General features: G+C 36.2%; 4 protein-coding genes across 5 annotated transcripts; 1 reads left to right on the top strand and 3 right to left on the bottom strand.

Moving 5' to 3' along the window:
• Positions 1-89: 89 nt before the first annotated feature.
• LOC105169571 (PIF / Ping-Pong family of plant transposase) lies at positions 90-1827 on the bottom strand. The gene has a single exon (XM_011089991.3). It carries the CDS (start codon positions 1615-1617, stop codon positions 289-291), a length of 1329 nt encoding a protein of 442 aa, XP_011088293.1. The 5' UTR covers positions 1618-1827; the 3' UTR covers positions 90-288.
• Positions 1828-2319: 492 nt separating this feature from the next.
• On the top strand, positions 2320-6208 carry LOC105169570 (C2H2 and C2HC zinc fingers superfamily protein). 2 transcript variants are annotated; one of them, XM_011089990.3, is made up of 6 exons: positions 2320-2541; positions 3126-3326; positions 4321-4444; positions 5040-5135; positions 5216-5623; positions 5924-6208. In XM_011089990.3, exons 1-5 carry the CDS (start codon positions 2533-2535, stop codon positions 5578-5580), a joined length of 795 nt encoding a protein of 264 aa, XP_011088292.1. In that variant the 5' UTR covers positions 2320-2532; the 3' UTR covers positions 5581-5623; positions 5924-6208. The 2 variants fall into 2 exon arrangements, with proteins under 2 accessions (XP_011088292.1, XP_020551344.1); XM_020695685.1 differs by lacking the exon at positions 2320-2541 and having other exon boundaries at positions 3117-3326.
• A 2323-nt stretch (positions 6209-8531) lies between these two features.
• On the bottom strand, positions 8532-9910 carry LOC105169569 (uncharacterized). Its single transcript, XM_011089989.3, has one exon. The coding sequence runs from the start codon at positions 9850-9852 to the stop codon at positions 8734-8736; it is 1119 nt and encodes a 372-aa protein (XP_011088291.1). The 5' UTR covers positions 9853-9910; the 3' UTR covers positions 8532-8733.
• A 5627-nt stretch (positions 9911-15537) lies between these two features.
• On the bottom strand, positions 15538-17905 carry LOC105169893 (serine carboxypeptidase 1-like). The gene is made up of 8 exons (XM_088883985.1): positions 17548-17905; positions 17291-17398; positions 16942-17213; positions 16595-16837; positions 16365-16483; positions 16179-16274; positions 15961-16066; positions 15538-15854 (listed from the first exon to the last, which is right to left on the bottom strand). Exons 1-8 carry the CDS (start codon positions 17903-17905, stop codon positions 15708-15710), a joined length of 1449 nt encoding a protein of 482 aa, XP_088740111.1. The 3' UTR covers positions 15538-15707.
• Positions 17906-17992: the final 87 nt, after the last annotated feature.

Here is a 17992-nt window from a genome sequence, read left to right as displayed (position 1 = left end):
TTATTTATCACCAAAATTACATCAATTATACATAGAAGCAAAAAGTATTAGCATTTGGCCTCTTGCAACAAATTCGATCAGCAACAGTATAGGATATAACACCTTTTCCAATTTCACATGTTCCAATGTAAGTTTCAGACTCCAAAATCAGGTTAACATTCTCATCAACTATATGATATGATTACCAATAAAAGGAAAAAGGGATAAGCTAACTTATGTTAGTACTAGAATGCATGGTTAATCTTACATTTCACCCAAAATAAGGCAAGCAATGCTCTTGAGTTTTGCTCATCTTGATGATAGTCGTTGATATAGATCATCAGCCAATACCTGCCTTAAGGTCTCCCCATAATAATAACAGGACTTTTCATTCTCCAGCACCCTTGGAGGTTGCCCATTCTCTTCTGGCTCCTTCCACAGCTCTGGCTCAGGCTCCCTTGCAATCTGACATAAATTGTGCAATACACAACAGGCAACTATTGTTTGGGGGGCGTGATTCAATCCCACGTTCAAGTCCTGCAGAATCTTCCACCTCCCTTTTAGCAATCCGATTGCCTCCTCCACCGCCTTCCTCCCCTTCATCAACGCCTCATCAAATGCATTCTGTGAGGGATTTCCAGTCCTATTATAACTATACGGCGTAAGCAAAAATGACAGCAGTGGAAAACACCAGTCCCCAACTATATACGGCCTCACGGGCTGTCCCCTAACACTAACAGCCTTATCCCAAACAATATCCCCCGAAATCAACCTATTATACAACAAACTATCCCTGAAATGAGTAGCATCATCATATCCTCCAGGCGCCTTCACACAGACATCCCAGAATATCTTCTTATGGTCAGCGACAACCTGCAGCAGAACTGATGGAAACCCATATTTACAAACATACATGGAACCATTAATCATGTCAGGACTAATCTTATGAAGCTTAACCGGTGTAGTATCAATGGCACCACACACGTTGGGCAGGGAAGTTAGCTCCTGAAACCCCTGCGTCGTTTCTACTAATCGGCGACGGGAAACAGGAATCTTAATGAACTCAGGGTACAGCTTGGTTGCTAAAAGGCGGGTTACCATGTTCGTTATCTTGGAAATTAAGTAGGGCTCAAGGGCATAACGGGAAGCTAAGGTTTTGAGACTTAGGCCGTGGGAGAGGCGAGAGAGGACCATGGCAACGGCGTAATCCGAGGGGAGAGAGAGCTGAGATTGGGTTATATAGGGTTTAAGTTTTTCAACAACAGTTGTGAAAACGGGGTAGGACAAGCCGTAGAGAGATCGCCATTGAGCGTCGCGCAGGGGGGCTTCCATTGCCCAAATGTGCTCCGTGGAGAGAGCACGGAAGGCGGCAACGGAGAATTCTGAAGGGGGTTTTGCGGCGGAGGAGGACGGGGAGGGGGAGGTGGATTTGGGGTTTTTTTTGTTTGGGGGATGTGAGGCGAGGTAGGAGAGGACGGAGGCAAGGGTAAAGAAGAGGAGGGGGGCCGCGGAAGTGGATGTGGCATCGGCGGCGGCGGAGGAGAGGGTGGTGGAGGAAAGGAGGGGGGAGGTGGTCGGATCCAGGTAGTTGTGGAGGTGGAGGAGGTTTGATAGCATTAGGAGGAACGATTGATCCATCTTTTCAGAAATCGATTTGCTTTCTACGGAAAAACAAAAAAAACCCTAGAGAGAGAAAGTAAGTATTGGGGGTTGCAGAGGTGAGAGGACGGCAGAGAAAGGAGGAGGCGACGAACGCCTAGTGAAATTCTTCGACCAGCCAGGTGCAAGATACCGACTTCATCTGCTGCGTTTATCAAGGAGCAGTGTAGGTGAAAACCACCGATCTCTCATCATATAAGCTCAAAAGTAAGCTTGGTGCAGTGCACCGCACACACATTATACAAAAAGATCTACGTAGTTGGCAGTTTTCGTGCTGCCGAGTCATCAGACAGCTCTTCAAATGACTCAGCAAGTTTATCAACCGTGTTACACCACTTGCAGACCACCCCACCTGATGACTCATCAAACTATCCTTAATCACCAACTGATGTGGCACCATACATGGTTATGACAGACTCAGCTACAAGGTTAATTATTTAATTATAAAGAAAATTATAAAAATATAATTTATATAAAACTATATAACAAATTTAAATTATATAAAATTATAATTTATAATTAAAATAATATTTTAATTAATTTACTATAAAGATTAAGATAAGGCACTCATTATTAGACGAATGATAAAATATAAAAAAATATTTTTAAATTTTTAAGAATAAAAAATATTTATAATTATGTTAAACATGGGAGATGATGGTAATTTATCACAAACTTTTTATTACCAATTCGTACGGGCACCAATACACCGCGCCTTTGCACGTTGCCCACTTGCTAGTTCGAAAACAAAAGAGGGAACTGCAGATTTATTAGGGTTTAATATTTGAGCCGCGTGAAGGAGTTCGAATTTGGAGAAAGACTAAATTCTCGAAATTCAAGTGGTGATTCTGCTGCCTCTTCCAAACCAGAATTGTTTTTCAGTGATTTGCAGCCATGACCGAGGTATGAGTTTTTTTCGCGTTTCTTGCAAATAATTTCAATTTGAAGATGGAAAAATTTAGATATAAGGATAATATATTTGCTTAAAATTCCTTTTTTAGTTATAATCACAATTATATGCGTGTATCCATCTAAGGGAACAGCTTGAACATCCGAATTACCATACGTCTGCATTTGCAACCGTGGAATCGTGGCCTTCTTGTAGGATGCAGAATAAATAGAGTTGAGATACCAAAAAGGTTTAACCGGATTCTTCAAATTTTCCAATGCAAAATTGCCACAGAGACTGTAAATTCGAAATGCTGTGATCAGATCCATTAATGTGAATGGGATTCCACTTTCATGGCTCTCTGAGCACAACAAGATAACATAGCTGGATATGATGCTCCCCTTCTTGGCTAATCTCAAATTTTGTAACTTATTGAAGGATAAGCTTAGACTGAAGTAGTGTGTGCTTGCATGCCTGTTTCCGATATTTGCAAGGACAGGAGTCCTTGTCATTCTGTTCTTCTTCTATGTCTCCTTTTCGTTTATTGTAGACTACGTCGTTTCTGTGATCTAAACTTCCCTTCTTTTCCATGATCCAGTACTGGGTTAGTCAGGGCAACAAATGGTGTGACACCTGCAAAATTTACATATCCAATAATCCTGCCAGCATTAGAAATCATGAGCTTGGCCAGCGACACAAGGATAATGTTGCCAAGAGGCTTAATACCATGCGGGAAGAGAAAGCTGCAAAAGAGAAAGAACAAAAGCAAGCATCTCGTCTCCTGGAACAGATAGAAGCTGTAAGTAATTGCATTATTTAGAGAGAATTCTATTCTCAAAGAAGGGACCACCTCAATCAAAATATAGAGGGGAAAGGCAATTTTGATACCTCATTTGTCCGGTTGATGATTTTGACTATCTAGTCTGGGTAACTATCTTTTATGCCACGTGGACCTGTGTCTTCACAAACTGGAAGTCTGATGTTTATCACTGCAATGAAAATACAGAGGGGAAATTCAATTTTGGTATTTTGATACCTCATTTGTCTGGTTGCTGATTTTGACTATCTAGTCTGGGTAACTATCTTTTATGCCATGTGGACCTGTGTCTTCACAGACTGGAAGTCTGATGTTTATAGATTATTTGTTGCCTATACGAGCGAAGGCATGTCGGTCACAAGATGTCACATTTGTGTTTATGAATGCTATTAGTTTAGTGAGACAGCTATTTGCAGCCTGTTATAGAGGTGATTTTCCACTTGCACAGAAGTGATTTCTCTTGTACTTGGTTTCTCCTTTCTATGAATTTTCTCAATGTTCTTTTTTCGCTTTTGCTTATGGATTTAGAACCCAGATGCTATCTCTCACAAGGCAGCCCACAGCTTCTAATCTCTGATTACATGATAATGCATTTCGACTTATTTGAAATCTTTGTCATATGTGTTATCAATGAGTAGCAAAAGAATCCATGCTTAGAAATATCAAATTGAGCTATAATTAACTAGGTATTAATATTACCATTGTCGAGAATGTTAGATGTCATGCAGTGCAGTGTGAGAATTCTTTTTTGATATATATGTAAGGAAGTTCGGAATAATTGTACAAGTTCCTTGCTATCTGAGTAGTTATCCCCAGAATAAATTTTAGAAGTGTGTCTTCTGATATTCAATTTCTATCCCAAAATTGAACGGCCTGAATTATTTATATCTCGACAGTGATGTATTGCTAATATATAATTTCTTTTATATGGTGATATGTCACTCTAGTTTTTTTACAATTACTCAATGTTTCTCAGAAAGCAAAGCGCAGCTATGAGAAGGATTTAGCAACTTTTCGGGAGGCAAGAGACACAAATGCACAGGCACTCATTGCTGAAGATAGTAATCAAGGAATTGCTGATGGTTCCACCATGTCTGGAGGTGATAAACATTGGTTGTTTAACTTTGTATGAGTTTCAGCATGTAAGATGAGTTTGCATACACATTGCACACTACCCTATATAATAATCTCCTTTGGAGATGCGTTTGATAACCCTCTGAATTTTATGTGGGAATGTGATGAAAATTGTCAACTGATCGCAATGTAATGAATGTTGCCTGTCTGTTTGAGATGGTATTAACTGTAATGAACATTGCTTGTAAGGTTTAGTATTACTGGCAATTGTGTCTTCCATAGCTATGGTGAGAGTGGCATGTGAACGACCTGTTCAATATCAGTGAAAGATGAACTAGTACTTTCTTCTACCCGCAGTATTTTATTAGGACTGTCAAATGATGTGTTAAACTAGACCCTCAAGCTCGCTGTTTTTACGTCACATATCATGGATAGTTGATTTCTTTGCTTGATTATACTATTTTTTAAATGAATTTTTTTTCCATTACTAATTTCTTGATATCGTGATGATTCGATTATACTGTCACATACCTGTTTTATACCATGATGATTCAATAACTGTTTCTTGACTGAATATTCCTTGTGTTTTATTATTTTATTCATGGTTTTTATGATGGACAGATTGGGAGTATGACAGTTCATCAGGCTACTACTATAATCAAAAGAATAATTATTACTATGATCCCAACTCCGGCTTCTACTATATGGATAGTCTAGGTATATGAATTTCCCTTGATAATTTCTGGCATCAAGATTCTTCTTTCAGATGCTTTAGTGATACTATACCAATGCAATAGGCAAATGGGTGACACAAGAAGAGGCCCTTGCTGCATTTCAAGTTTCTTCAGCTTCAGGCCCTACTCAGAAGAAACCTAGTCTAGGGAAGCCACCATCAGCATCAGAGAATAGACCTAGTGGTGAAACCAAGTCTGCCTCAACCTCTGAAAGTGGACCTCCACCTGGACGTGTGGTTTCCACACCACTCAATCCATTGAGACCTGTCAAAGGGGCTACATCCTCAGTTGCTGTTAAGAGAAAAAGGCCAGATGAGAAGCCAAAAGCTATGTCTAAAGAGGAAGAAGCTGCCCTTAAGGCTAGGGAAGCTGCTAGAAAGAGAGTTGAAGAGAGAGAAAAACCACTTCTCGGTCTTTACAAGCGCTGATACATAGTTACTTCCAGATGCTCCTCCATGTTTGTTGTAAGGGGTAAGTTTCAGGATCACAATTCATTATACTACTATTGCGTTGCAGACATAAAAGACATGAAAACAGTGCTTGGTGTGTAAAATCCGTCTCCTCCAGATGACTTTTCTGTTCATCCCTTAAGCTTCATCCTCATCAGAGAGTTCACTTGTACAAGAAAGCTGTCTTGATTTATGTAGTTCAACCCCCTTTGCTAGAATTTCTCATTCGGAAATTATGATGCCGTGATTTGAATTAAGCTGAATATGAGTTGATCTCTCCTCAACAAGTTTATTTTTTATTTTCTCCACATGATGAATGCAGGAAATCTGAAGCTTCAAGGGACAGAACGAGCAACAAGCACTATCAAATTAGCTGGCTGCTCCTACTTTCTGTACAGAAATACTTGCAGGAAACAGGTTCACAGCAATATCTGTGCTCTGATTTGTACCATGTACTAACATCCTGAAATTTGTTTGTAGGTGTGGAGATGAGGACCCCTTTAGTATCTCCACTTTCACTTATTACAAAGATCATTACTTGGTGGTTTCTGAAATACAATGTCCAAACTCTTCTGAATATCTTATGAACTAGCAATCTTTTAATTTTTGAGGTAAGAGTCGTAAGTATAAATACCTAACTAAACATCTATGATATATATATATCTATATATATATAGGGACAAAATAAACACATTTTTGGGGTGGGGGACAATGAGATTGAGGCAATAACTAATTGAGGAAATTTGGGTGTTGTTTCGAAAGAAGAGTGTCAGAATTGACTTAGGTTGAGTGGTATGTCAAGGAAATCGGCGGTGATTGCACGTGGTGGTGTGGTCTGGTGGGCTGTATTCTGAATTCCACCGCGCGCGTGTTTGATTTTCTTGCTCGCAATGTTCACACTGCATTTAATTTGCAGTCAATTAGTCAAACTAAGATTAGTAAGCCTGCTTCTGTTTCTGCTGCTGCATCTTCCATCCCCTCAGCCTCAGGTAGACCAGACTCTAGTCCACCACTCTCCCGGCCCGGGGCCCCCTGTCCTTTCCCTCTAACCATTAACTATTACCGCTCATTACATTAATTCTCCTCCACATTTAACTATATATATATATGTTAGTATATCCGATCCTAATTTCTAATAAACAGGGGCTAATAAGGTAAGGTTGTAAGAGTTGCTTTGGATCAAAACTTGTGCAAATGGGATGAAATTCCTTTGGGTTGAGAATCAAAATCAAATATAATCAGGAGTGTTCGTTGTCCTGCCCTATGATTGGGGAGATTTTCTTCACTTAATGGCCTATTCACTGATGAAAAACCATTATGGCCCATGATCGATATTTTAAGACCACGGTACATTTCTTTATGCTTTCTTCATTCAATTTTAACAATATTATTGTGTATTGTATGCTACACATTGGATCAATCAGTGAAACTGACTTTCTGCTAGTATTATTAGTATAAATATTACTAGAAGGTAAGTACAAATTTATTATTAATTTATAGTACCATAAAATTAATAGTGTATGTAACTATTTAACATAAGTGTTTATCAACTCATTATTGAACTTTTACTATTATTTATATATATACATATTCTCATCCCAAAAATAAATTCTAAAAAAGAAAACCCTTAATAAACTCTGTGGTATCAAATTGACTTTATTGATCAATCAGCTGTCATCATTAAAAGAATAATGAATCAATCTTTTTCTACTATAGAAAATAAAAGGGGGGCTACACCTGTGACTAAATGATTACACCCACCATTACCCTAATGACATTCATGTATCCCGCCCTCATCTATTGGGAACAACCCCAATATGCCCTCATGTCCAACAAAGTGAGCAAAAGGGAAAGAAAAAGGTGTACAGTGTTTTATTTCAATTCCTTTTCCTGCATTATGGAACCTAATTTTGACCTTTTCTCATTAAAAAGCTAATTTAAGGGTTGTTGGCTACACTTTTTCCTTGCAAGAATTACTATTGTCTCATCAACACATGACCCCTTGTAATGATGTTTATTTGGGCTCATTTTCATGTTGTTCAAATTTTTTGTAATGTTTCTGACACTTGAGCTGAGGGGAAATTATTCATAATCTTTAAGTGTTTGGTAAATATTTTCGAAAAGTATAGTGTCCTTAATTAATTTCTTTGATGATGGTGTTGATGTATGAGAATAATATGCACCACATACTTATGTAAGAAATACATATGTACAAGCAATTGAAATAATTGGACGGTGGGACAATTTTTTTCATCTTGATGTATATGTGGTCGGGACATAAATACGCATACACTTATGAGATTTGTTCTAAAGTCGTTTGTTGTGATGGCACGTTTATTTGTTTCTCTCAACTAATCATTATACATGACGATCAAATGATACTGTATCATACTTGAAAGGTTATTAAACTTAAAAGGGTCACATTAGGTATGTGAAATGCCTCAACTGGAAGTGCTTTCTATACGAAAATATATGTGGACCCTTTGGAATAAAAACTCTCCAATGCTCTCAACATTTTTTAAATGATTTTGTGATCAATAATACCATTTCTTGATTGTATTGGAAAAAAAAAGGTGAAGAATATATGAAACTTTAATTCAAAAAAGTTTGGATATGTATCGTGTTGCATTTGGTTTGATAGATGATATTAGGACATTATATGAATTGTTCAATATTTCTTATTCTGCCTTTTGAATATAAAATATAGGGTAAATCATATTGACAGTTTTTTAGATTATGCCAATTTTACTATACAGATACTCTATATCTTTTAAATGAGTATGTAAAATTTTGTTATTGAATAAGAAACTGCTATAATTTGATGATATGTATTTATAATTTTATAAAAATGGGTATTGATGTAATTTATCTGAAAATACAATATTAAATTGCCACAATGGTATAGTCCTAAAAGATGGCTTTCAAAAGTATGGGAGGAATTAAATTAATATTACGTGAACAAATTGAATTCTTTTCATATACATAAAAGAGTATTATGCTTTAATAGTAGAAATTTCTAAACTTACCAGGACAGGTAAAAAGTTGGAAAAATAAAAGAAAATAAAGGAAAAAAGCTGAAAACAATACAAGATGAAGCAAAAACCAGGGATTGCGAGGAATTGATCCGATTTTTCACCCTCGAGGCAGAGAACCCGTCGGGCTGAGGCCTTTGGAGATTTCAGGAACAGTTGGATGGAAGCCTAAGCAGCCCAGTAATCCCTGTTTGTATGGCAAGAATGTTCTCTTTTTCATTTCCTCTGAAACTGCCCTGTTTACTGTGTAATGCAGTTCGTGGGCTGAAATTGGAGCCCCTCCAGGCCGCCTCCTGCTCGACACTGATCCAGCGCTGTCTGTCGACCGGAAACTGGAATTCTTCACGTCATCCTGACGGGTTTTTTTCAGTAATGCGAATTTCTTGAGCTGTTCTTGGTCTGTTGCCCGACTTTCTGATGCGCTTCTGAAGAGTAACAGGTCCTTGATCTTCCATTTCTTGTACCAGAAAGATGAGAAGGAGGAAGAGGAAAACAAGGAGTTGTTTGAAGTAGTGGAAGGATTCTTTGCGGGTTCTTCAGGGTCGAATAGCAGGTCTGAAACTCTGAAAGGAGACAAGGATCTTGAGTTTTTATTTCTGGAGCCTGGAGCAGTGCTGGATGAGTTGCTGGTTCTCTCTCTTCCTCTCTTGTCGTGCATATTTTGTTGATCGTTCTCTTTCCGGGTTTGCTCCAGGGCTGCTGCGAAAGGGTCAAAATCTTTCCTCCTGTGGCGGGGGGAGAATGCTTCCCTAATGATCTTCTTGGGGGAACGAGGCGATTTTGGCGAATCCAGGGGCCTGTTTTGATCGTACTGAAATCTCGGGGGTGGCTTCAGTGGCTTAATTTTGCCTCCGTCAAAGAGTTCATCAGCCGACAGGGAACTCCTCTCCAACTGCCCACTGAAATCAAACGCGAAATCTATGTCCTGTAATTCTTCTTCAGCATCCCCGTAAATGGAAGAAGTAGCAGTACTGATGTGGGCTTCTTTTGCTTTAGGGATTCCAGGCTTTTCTTCCCAGTCGAAAGGAACCGCCGACAGGGCATGGGCATCACCGGCGTGCAAGAAGGCGGAGATGCGGGTGGGGCTGGTGGGGGCGCTGTAGAAAGAGCTGCCGAAGCGTTGAGGGCTGGAAGGGGCGCTTATGTACGGGGAAGTGGAAGCACTGTCGAAGTGGAAGTCGGCGGCAGCAGGAGATGGAATCAAGACTTCCATCTGCATTTTCAGAGTGTGTAAAAGTTGGTGCAAAGAGGAGAAGTGAAATGGAGATCGTTATATAAATGTCGGGCTGGGAAAGGGGGAGGAAAGTGGGCAGAGGATTTGACATTTGACATTTGACCCCGTGGGGTGGGGTGGGGTGGGGTGAAGCCGCCGTTTACATCAGAGCTTCATTGCGTTGTCTATGGACTCAAACTCCGACATTTCAATTTACACTGATTGACACTTCTAACTACTCCTATTGTAATATTGTATGTCCAAATTTATCCCTTAATGCTTAATGTATGCGTCAATTTTAAACGGTAATAAAATTTCGTTCTCTCTTAAAATTTAATATAATTATACGTAAATTAATTATAATTTGATAAATTATAATTAATACTTTTAACATGTGTTCCTTATCTAATAACTAAATTCATTCATTAGTCCAAATTTTACTGAATTTGTTGTATATAAATAAATAAAAAAGTTGAATGAAAATTTATATTTATCATGATTGACTTATTGCAGGTTATACAATCTTTTTTCTAACCAAACAACCCGTATCAGGGTGAATATATACATCCTCACATACATTATTATATGGTGATAAATAAGAGTAGTTTGATAAGAAAAATATTTTTTTTAACCTACAATAAATCAATCGACAATAAATATGTATTAGAAATATTAGATGTAATTTTTCAAACCACATGAGACCATAGTGTAATTACACGAAACATGATAGAATGGCAGCTGAATTATCCCTAATTTTAAAACAGTAATTTTAGGCCAATGGTAAAAAAGAGAATGAGGGAGTGCATATTAGTTTTTGTAATTTCAGGATATGATTAGAGTTGGATTGCTATTAATTTTGATTTTACCGTTGGTTTTGATCGTTTTCTTTTGCTGGTTTTGAAATTTTAAAAGACGTCATTGGAATATAAAGATAAATTTGATAACCCGATTTCGTAACTGAATTGCTTTAAATATATAGGATTGGATTTGCCGTTTCGCGAATTTAAAAATGAAAATGTGACGGAAGTGGATAACGCCGTTTCGGTTATTATAAATTGCAGTCAGCAATGGACACCTCCAATTCTGCCCCAATATAAAGAAGTAATACACTACATTTCTCTATAAAAAAAAAAAAAAAAAATACAACACCAACTTTTGGATAACATTCTCATTATAGTATGTTAGGTAATGGGACTTTGAGGTGTTGGATTTCATAAGTTCGAGTCTTATTATATGACGTTCATAGGATTTTATGCATAATTGTAAAATTAATTGATAATTATTAAGAAATTTAAATTTAATTACAAATAAATTATAGATTGAAATTCGAATATATTAAAACTTGATCGGGGTAAATTGGAGCTCATTATAATATTTAAAAGTAAATTATATTAATTAAGAAATTAGGTAGGACGTAATGGTAATTATTAAAAAGGTTAAATAAAATAAAAAATAAGAAAAATTAAAAAGTGTAGTTATTTAAACGAAGATGGAACGAAGGGTTGAATTTTGATATAAATAGAATATTAAAAGATTTATGAAAAATATACAAATGTTATATAATATTGTATTTAGGATTTACGATATTTACAAAGTATTAATTATAATTTACTATAGGACTCGAGGATAAAGAAGAAGGTTGAAATGATTCTTCTATTAACGTAATCAGTTTGGAATTTGAGGTAAGTATAGTTAATTGAATTTATATATGAGTATATATATGATTATATATTTGTGCTGTATATCTAATAGTTAATTGTTGTTTATTCATTTGGATTGTCTTGTTGTTATGTGGAGTTGCCATTATGTGCTAGGTACCTGGATATTTCGAACAACGGGGATATCCTGTGCTGATAGCTACACAAGGGGTGGTGTGAGAATGCCATGTTCATTGTGATATCATGTGCTGATATTGCTACACATTGGGATGGTGTGTGAATACCACATTTGCCGGGTATCTTTTACTGTATATTATATGATACTGATTGAGATGTTGATGGCCGATAAAATCGTTGAATGATATATTCCAATTTGGGTAAGCACGGCCCTAAGAAAATAAACAAAGTCATATGTGATGTCGTGGACTGATATATGATAGTGGGTATGTGTTACTTCTTATATACGTTGTTATTATATGGTGAATATTTATTGGTTGGTATAATTATATAATACTTTACTTGTTGTGCACGTATATATAGACTAATTAACTCTACTTACTGAGTTGGCAACTCATCCATTGCCACTATTTTTCTCAAGGGATAGGCCATAGTGACTAGAGGATCATCAGTATTAATAGGTGGGTCAGCAGTAGAATTTTTGAATTGGGAGCTCTAGCGACATAATTACTTATATATCAAATTTTCAATGATTTTGCATTAAATTTTATAGCAACTAGAACTTCTCTCCTTCCTTTGTGTTCATAAACACTAAGGTTGATGATTGAATATAAAATTTTGATGATACACGTCATTCCATGAGAATTATATAATGTATTAGTGAAAATAGAAGTTATCTTAACAGATTAAACGGTTATTGCTTATGAGATGAACCGTAATTACGTAAAGGGTGTCACAACACTAGACGTTTGGATAATTATTTTATTTTATGTAAATATATTATTGTTTATTATATATATTGATGTATTGCATCAAACAATGTAAGAATTATTTATATATATGTACATGTTAGGTCATCCTCCACATAAACTTTAGAGTACAATATCAAAAGTGAATCATAGTTTAGTAAGTTATGTACCCATAATGTAGTGTCCGATGTCATTGAACTGAAATCCTCGAATGAGCAAAGTCAGTGGTCGTCTTAAGAAGAAAAGATTATCGTAAAATAGTAAGAAAAAAGAATGTAATACTTGTTTTATATCGATTGACTAAAAATGAGGTGTAAGAATAGATTTTGATTGACTCTGTCAGATTAAAATTAATTACACCAATTCTTATCATATTTTTTAATTTAAATATGTTTTTGATAATTATGATCATAATACGGATGATGTTGAAAAAACCCACATCGTACACATAAAAATATTTGAGGTACATGTCAATTTCTAAGTGCACCATCAAATTGATTTTTTTAGATGATAATGTTTTAAAATATTTTTAATTATTGATTACATCATTTGTTGAAATATTGAAATTAAATAATCAATAATAAATAGCATTTTGTATGTATGGTGCAGTAACCACAATGCACGTGACTTTTTGGGGTAAAAAATATCTGATTATGAGTTTTTTGAGACCAAAAGCGACATATATCATAGTTGTGGTACTAAATCAAATTTTACTCTTATTCTATGAAATTAAAAAAAATATTTTACCGAATAAAAAATATATATTTATATATCTCTATGTCATAATTACTCAAACGCCCTCCAAAAAGCTATTAGATGTAGCCCGTTAATGAAAATCCGGACAAGATGAACAATGAAGACTCTTTTAGTTATCTAGGATGAATAATTATTAACTATGCATGGGTTCCAAATGTTTGGTAGTCGTCTGATGGGTATAATCATAATTTTATTTGTAAAAGACTATTTTGTTTTTGAAAGAGTTTAAAATTGCAATTCTACTAAAAGAATCTGTGTCTTTTTTATGGGTTCGGGTTGGGATCCGCGACTCGGCCCAATACCCCAACACATGTGGCACACAACTATTGGATAATTGAACCCCCTCATACATTATAAATACTACATGGTTAGTGCATTTATAGTAAGACATGAATTACGCTCAAAACTCTACTTCAGATCGCTTGAGCTCTAGCGACTTACTTATTAACAATCTCGATATAAGTATCGAATGGTCTTAGGTAGGGACCACCCAACAAGCTAACAATCTGCTTCTCTTTTTCTCAGGGCCCTTGTACCTGTTTGGGAGAGGTAGCAAGCTCGATCAACCTAAAAGATCATTCGGTCTGTTTAGGGAGGTCGCGTGGATTTCGACCCCAATCATTGTCGTCTACAACTAAAAATTATGATAAATATTTTGAGCATAACTAAAATAATAAAACATATTGCGTATTATTATATCAAAAAAGATTATTTTAATTAATGAGAGGCACATCAAATTAGACGATAAGTTTCTTCGGATATTGCGTATAAATCCATTATATTTATATATGAAGACATGAAATCGTTTCTTCGGATATGATCAAATCTTTGTAGCACAGCAATCTTGAAACCCTTTTTTCAACTCATTAATAAATTAAAAGCTAAATTACATAGATACCCCTCAAAGTTAAATCCGCCACATAATATTATTTATACTTTACAAAATTAAAAATACACTTTTGTGGGACGTTTGTAAAAATTTATGTTTTTGAGAGGGTGTTATTTAAATTATAATTACAATTACAATCACAATCACAATCACAATGAATGTACTTATAATTTATAGAGGATATGAAGCGTTTGTGTAATTAGACATATATAACGTCAATAGTGTTATTTATCCTAATTAAAATATAAATCAAGTAATGACAATTTGGTGACTTACGGGACGTTTCTTCTGTCTTGCTAACGTGCAAATATTATTATGGGATCTTTCATTTTTATATTGAAATGTATATAAAACATCACAATTTTGATGCAGCGTGCAACGTGAGGTACTGTTTAATTTGATTTTCTAGACTTTATAATTTATAAGTTGCATAATTTGTATTTTTTTTTTGGGGAGGGGGGTGTATGTGTGTGAGCGACGTGGAATGCGTGATTAGAATATTTATGGAGTGACTATTATTATTTTTTTGAAAAAATAATTTTGAAAAATAGGATATATATATATATTAGGTTGAATGAGTGATGCTTGACTTTGTAGAAAGGGACAAAAGAAAGAGGGAGGAAAGAAATATATGTAATGGTGATAATATACTCTTCTCTCCACATGTTCTAATCCACTCAATTTGACCTAAAAAATATAAGTAAATGCTATCTATTACACATGTTTTTTTTTTAAATATGTAAGTAAATTAATTTTATTCTTGTTTTACGCATTCAGTATTGCCCCAATCAATTCTTTAACCCTAAATTATTGAAAACTTAGCTCAATATATTCGGATCTTAGACTTTCACTTAAGAAAACAAAAGGAGGGGATAAATTGATATATTATAAATATCACCTTATTGTTTGAAAAATTACAAATACTCCCGTATTTTAATATACGTCTAACACGAGTCACATTCATCTGTTAGGTTTTCAATCAATTTTTGTGGAGAACTAACCAAAATGTTCTCTTGAATTATCAATTATAATTTTATATATTTTTTGAAATATATAAAAAGTTCAATAAGGGTAAAGTAGTAATGGCACTGTAACCCGGCTTCCGGTTCATCCCGCATCGCCAGTTCTGCTTACCAAAAAATGGCCCACTTGGAGCTCTCGAATTTTCACCAAAAATCGCCAGTTCATGGACTATATAATTATTCACTATTTGAGAGGGTATTTATAATTTTTCAAACGATAAAGGTATTCATAATTATATCTAACCTCGTAAAAGAAAGCTATAATTCACCAAAAACTAAATTAAAATATAAAACACAAAATTACATCATCTGAAAGAGGAAAGAGTGTCAATAAATAAATTTAATTGAAGAAGCAGTACTGCATATTGGTCGTTGAATCGTAAATGATGATGTGATGAAAACCATCACGAACTTATCTACAAATTATATATATTCTTCATCAAACAAAGGGACTTTCACATGTGTAATCAATTGAACTGCTATGAATTTGAATGCATTTCATTGCACAGCAACTTTGATATTATTGTTTGAACAAGAAAATTAACATCCAAACTTTGTGTTGAGCTAAGAACGAAATCTTCTGTCAACATGACTTGTCTTGATGTTATGCTCAGCTCTGTCCTGGAGGAAGCTTTCCCTCCAAGAAGGATGAGAAGAATGTAAGAGCACGCTCAGGCTGGTAACTCGGGACGAAATGTCCAGCTCCTCTTATCGTCACAAACGTTACGTTTTGGTATTCAACTGCGTAGCCTCCAACCTTCAAAGTCATAAAAAATAGACCATAACAATCATATTTTTCGGACATATGTACAAGAAACATTCTAACATTTGGCAAATGTGGTCGTTGTTTCTTTTGGATGTACCTCGCCTTGATAGTACCAGGGGTACCATGGCGTCTTAACCGGTGTGCCAAGTTTGCTCATCGAATACCTGCTTGTTGTTACTGGCACTCTTCCATCTGTGTCTCCACTGCAAGTGTTTCAACATTTCATTTTTTATCAGTGTCCGTTCGTGTCTTTAATGTTAGCCTGTAATAACACTAACTCCTGTGGCAGTTAACTCTGTTGTTTGTAGACGTTACCTGTATATCCAAACGCTAATGCCACTAGCCATGAGGTCCTTAATGACAGGCAGCACTGTTTCAGGCGCCTCGTCCCATTCGAAAAATATGAAATCACTGCATTGAGATGGTGTAGTTTATTCATAAGCTACACTCTGTGACATTAGTACTAAATCAAGATAATTTCAGAATGGTAGATTATATTACTTGCAAGTGTCCCATGGTCCAGGAATTCCAGTGACGTTTGCATGAAGCGCTTTCTGCACTTCTGGGGTGTTTAAGTAGTCGAAAACGTAGTTATCTGAGCAGGGATCAAATGAAGATAACTGTTTCCATTGACGAATGAAAGATTGTTAACATTAGCTATTTTGATTGAAAAGAAGATCAAATGGTATTAGTATGTGCTTAGTATGAGTAAATTAATAAGGATTTTTTACCGATGGAGCTGTGGAATTGGTACCGCATAAGGGTGCATATATGTCATAGAAGAATACACTGCCCCTGTCGGCATCTGCATCATCCATGGTTTCTTGGCATTTTTCTGACACTGATGCCATTGAAGAAAAGTTGCAGTTGTTGAGAATTGCATCGTGATGTTCATCGGACATGAGAGCGTGAGTCCAGAAATAGTCATACATGCCACTCATTTCATCTTCATAGTCAATGTATGCATTCCCAATCTGAAAATCAGGCCACATTTTAAGTGTATGTATGCATCAACTTTTTCAGAGAAAATAATGGCCCGCGAAAAATGATATCAGGAGGCATAAAGTGCGAAACTCACGGCAATTCCTTTCAAGTTAATGACAGTTTGGTTTGTTATTTTGTTGTTTTTGAGGATAAGTTGAGCGAGCTGAGGCACATAGTGACCGGCATAACTCTCTCCAGTAATGTAGAAATCTCGGGTTTTGTATTCTGGAAATCTCTCCAACCAGTTCAGTAAAAAGGTGTAAGAATCTGCTGCAGTTCTTGTATCTCCAGTCACATAGTCGGATGACGTGTTTGAGTAGGAAAATCCGACACCAGCAGGGGACTCCAAGAAGAGGATGTTTGCCACTGAATCAAAGTATTTTCTCAACGAGTTGTTCTTACAAATTTAGTAATTTAGTCACTTGTGCTGTTAGAGATCTCACCAGTGTTCCAACCATTTTTGTTGTACCAAAGAGTTTTTCCATCTGGATTCACCCGAAATGGCCCGAGTTCTGTCATTGCCCCACTTCCTATGGAAGAGCATCCAGGTCCTGAAGCTCAAAGTTTGTCAGCAAGGGGAAAGTTATGAGACAGATTGATAGAATGCGGTTTTGGTGTTTGAAAATCCATTTTCGTCTACATTCCTTTATGCTTATACATTAAGGTCACATGAAAGCCGAAGCAAAGTTGACAGACTTACCTCCATTTAGCCACAGAACTAGTGGCTTGTTGGGAGAGTCATCAGACTCGGTAAACCAATAGAACAGTGCTCGACCAGCCACAGGATCAACGGTCACATAGCCTGAATACTGAGAGAAACTCACTTGTGGTTGTCCTGGCAAATCTGTAATCTCGTCGGCTTCCTTTAAACCGTCCTGAGGTGCTATATAAACTGGTGAATACTCAGTCGAGGCATCCTGGGTACGAAAACTTGCTGATGTTTTAGTCCTTTGAACTTTGATCAGTTCTCCAAGAGGATCGCGCCTTTTCCCACCATAACATTGTACAGATGCCATTAGGCATAGTACAGAAAGGAATACGATAAGAGCCCGTCTCATGTTTGCAATTGAAACTGCCACAAGACTCCTTTTTCATCGATCGGGTGATCTATATTTAGGTATATATATGGTCACACTAATGAACGA

The sequence above is a fragment of the Sesamum indicum genome, linkage group LG8 (assembly GCF_026168435.1).
Source record: "Sesamum indicum cultivar Baizhima isolate 11 linkage group LG8, ASM2616843v1, whole genome shotgun sequence".
NCBI lineage: Eukaryota > Viridiplantae > Streptophyta > Magnoliopsida > Lamiales > Pedaliaceae > Sesamum > Sesamum indicum.
The sequence above is the reverse complement of the archived record's forward strand: the minus strand, read 5'-3'. Positions and strand labels throughout refer to the sequence as shown.

Excerpts from the sequence above, each read along its gene's own strand:
- LOC105169571 (XM_011089991.3), bottom strand. The coding sequence starts at position 1,617 with ATGGATCAATCGTTCCTCCTAATGCTATCAAACCTCCTCCACCTCCAC.
- LOC105169570 (XM_011089990.3), top strand. Across the intron at positions 3,327-4,320 it reads TCCTGGAACAGATAGAAGCT|AAAGCAAAGCGCAGCTATGA; the intron begins GTAAGTAATTGC and ends AATGTTTCTCAG. Across the intron at positions 4,445-5,039 it reads TGGTTCCACCATGTCTGGAG|ATTGGGAGTATGACAGTTCA; the intron begins GTGATAAACATT and ends TATGATGGACAG.
- LOC105169569 (XM_011089989.3), bottom strand. The coding sequence starts at position 9,852 with ATGCAGATGGAAGTCTTGATTCCATCTCCTGCTGCCGCCGACTTCCAC.
- LOC105169893 (XM_088883985.1), bottom strand. The coding sequence starts at position 17,905 with ATGAGACGGGCTCTTATCGTATTCCTTTCTGTACTATGCCTAATGGCA. Across the intron at positions 16,067-16,178 it reads ATTAGCGTTTGGATATACAG|TGGAGACACAGATGGAAGAG; the intron begins GTAACGTCTACA and ends AAACACTTGCAG. Across the intron at positions 15,855-15,960 it reads CCTGGTACTATCAAGGCGAG|GTTGGAGGCTACGCAGTTGA; the intron begins GTACATCCAAAA and ends ATGACTTTGAAG.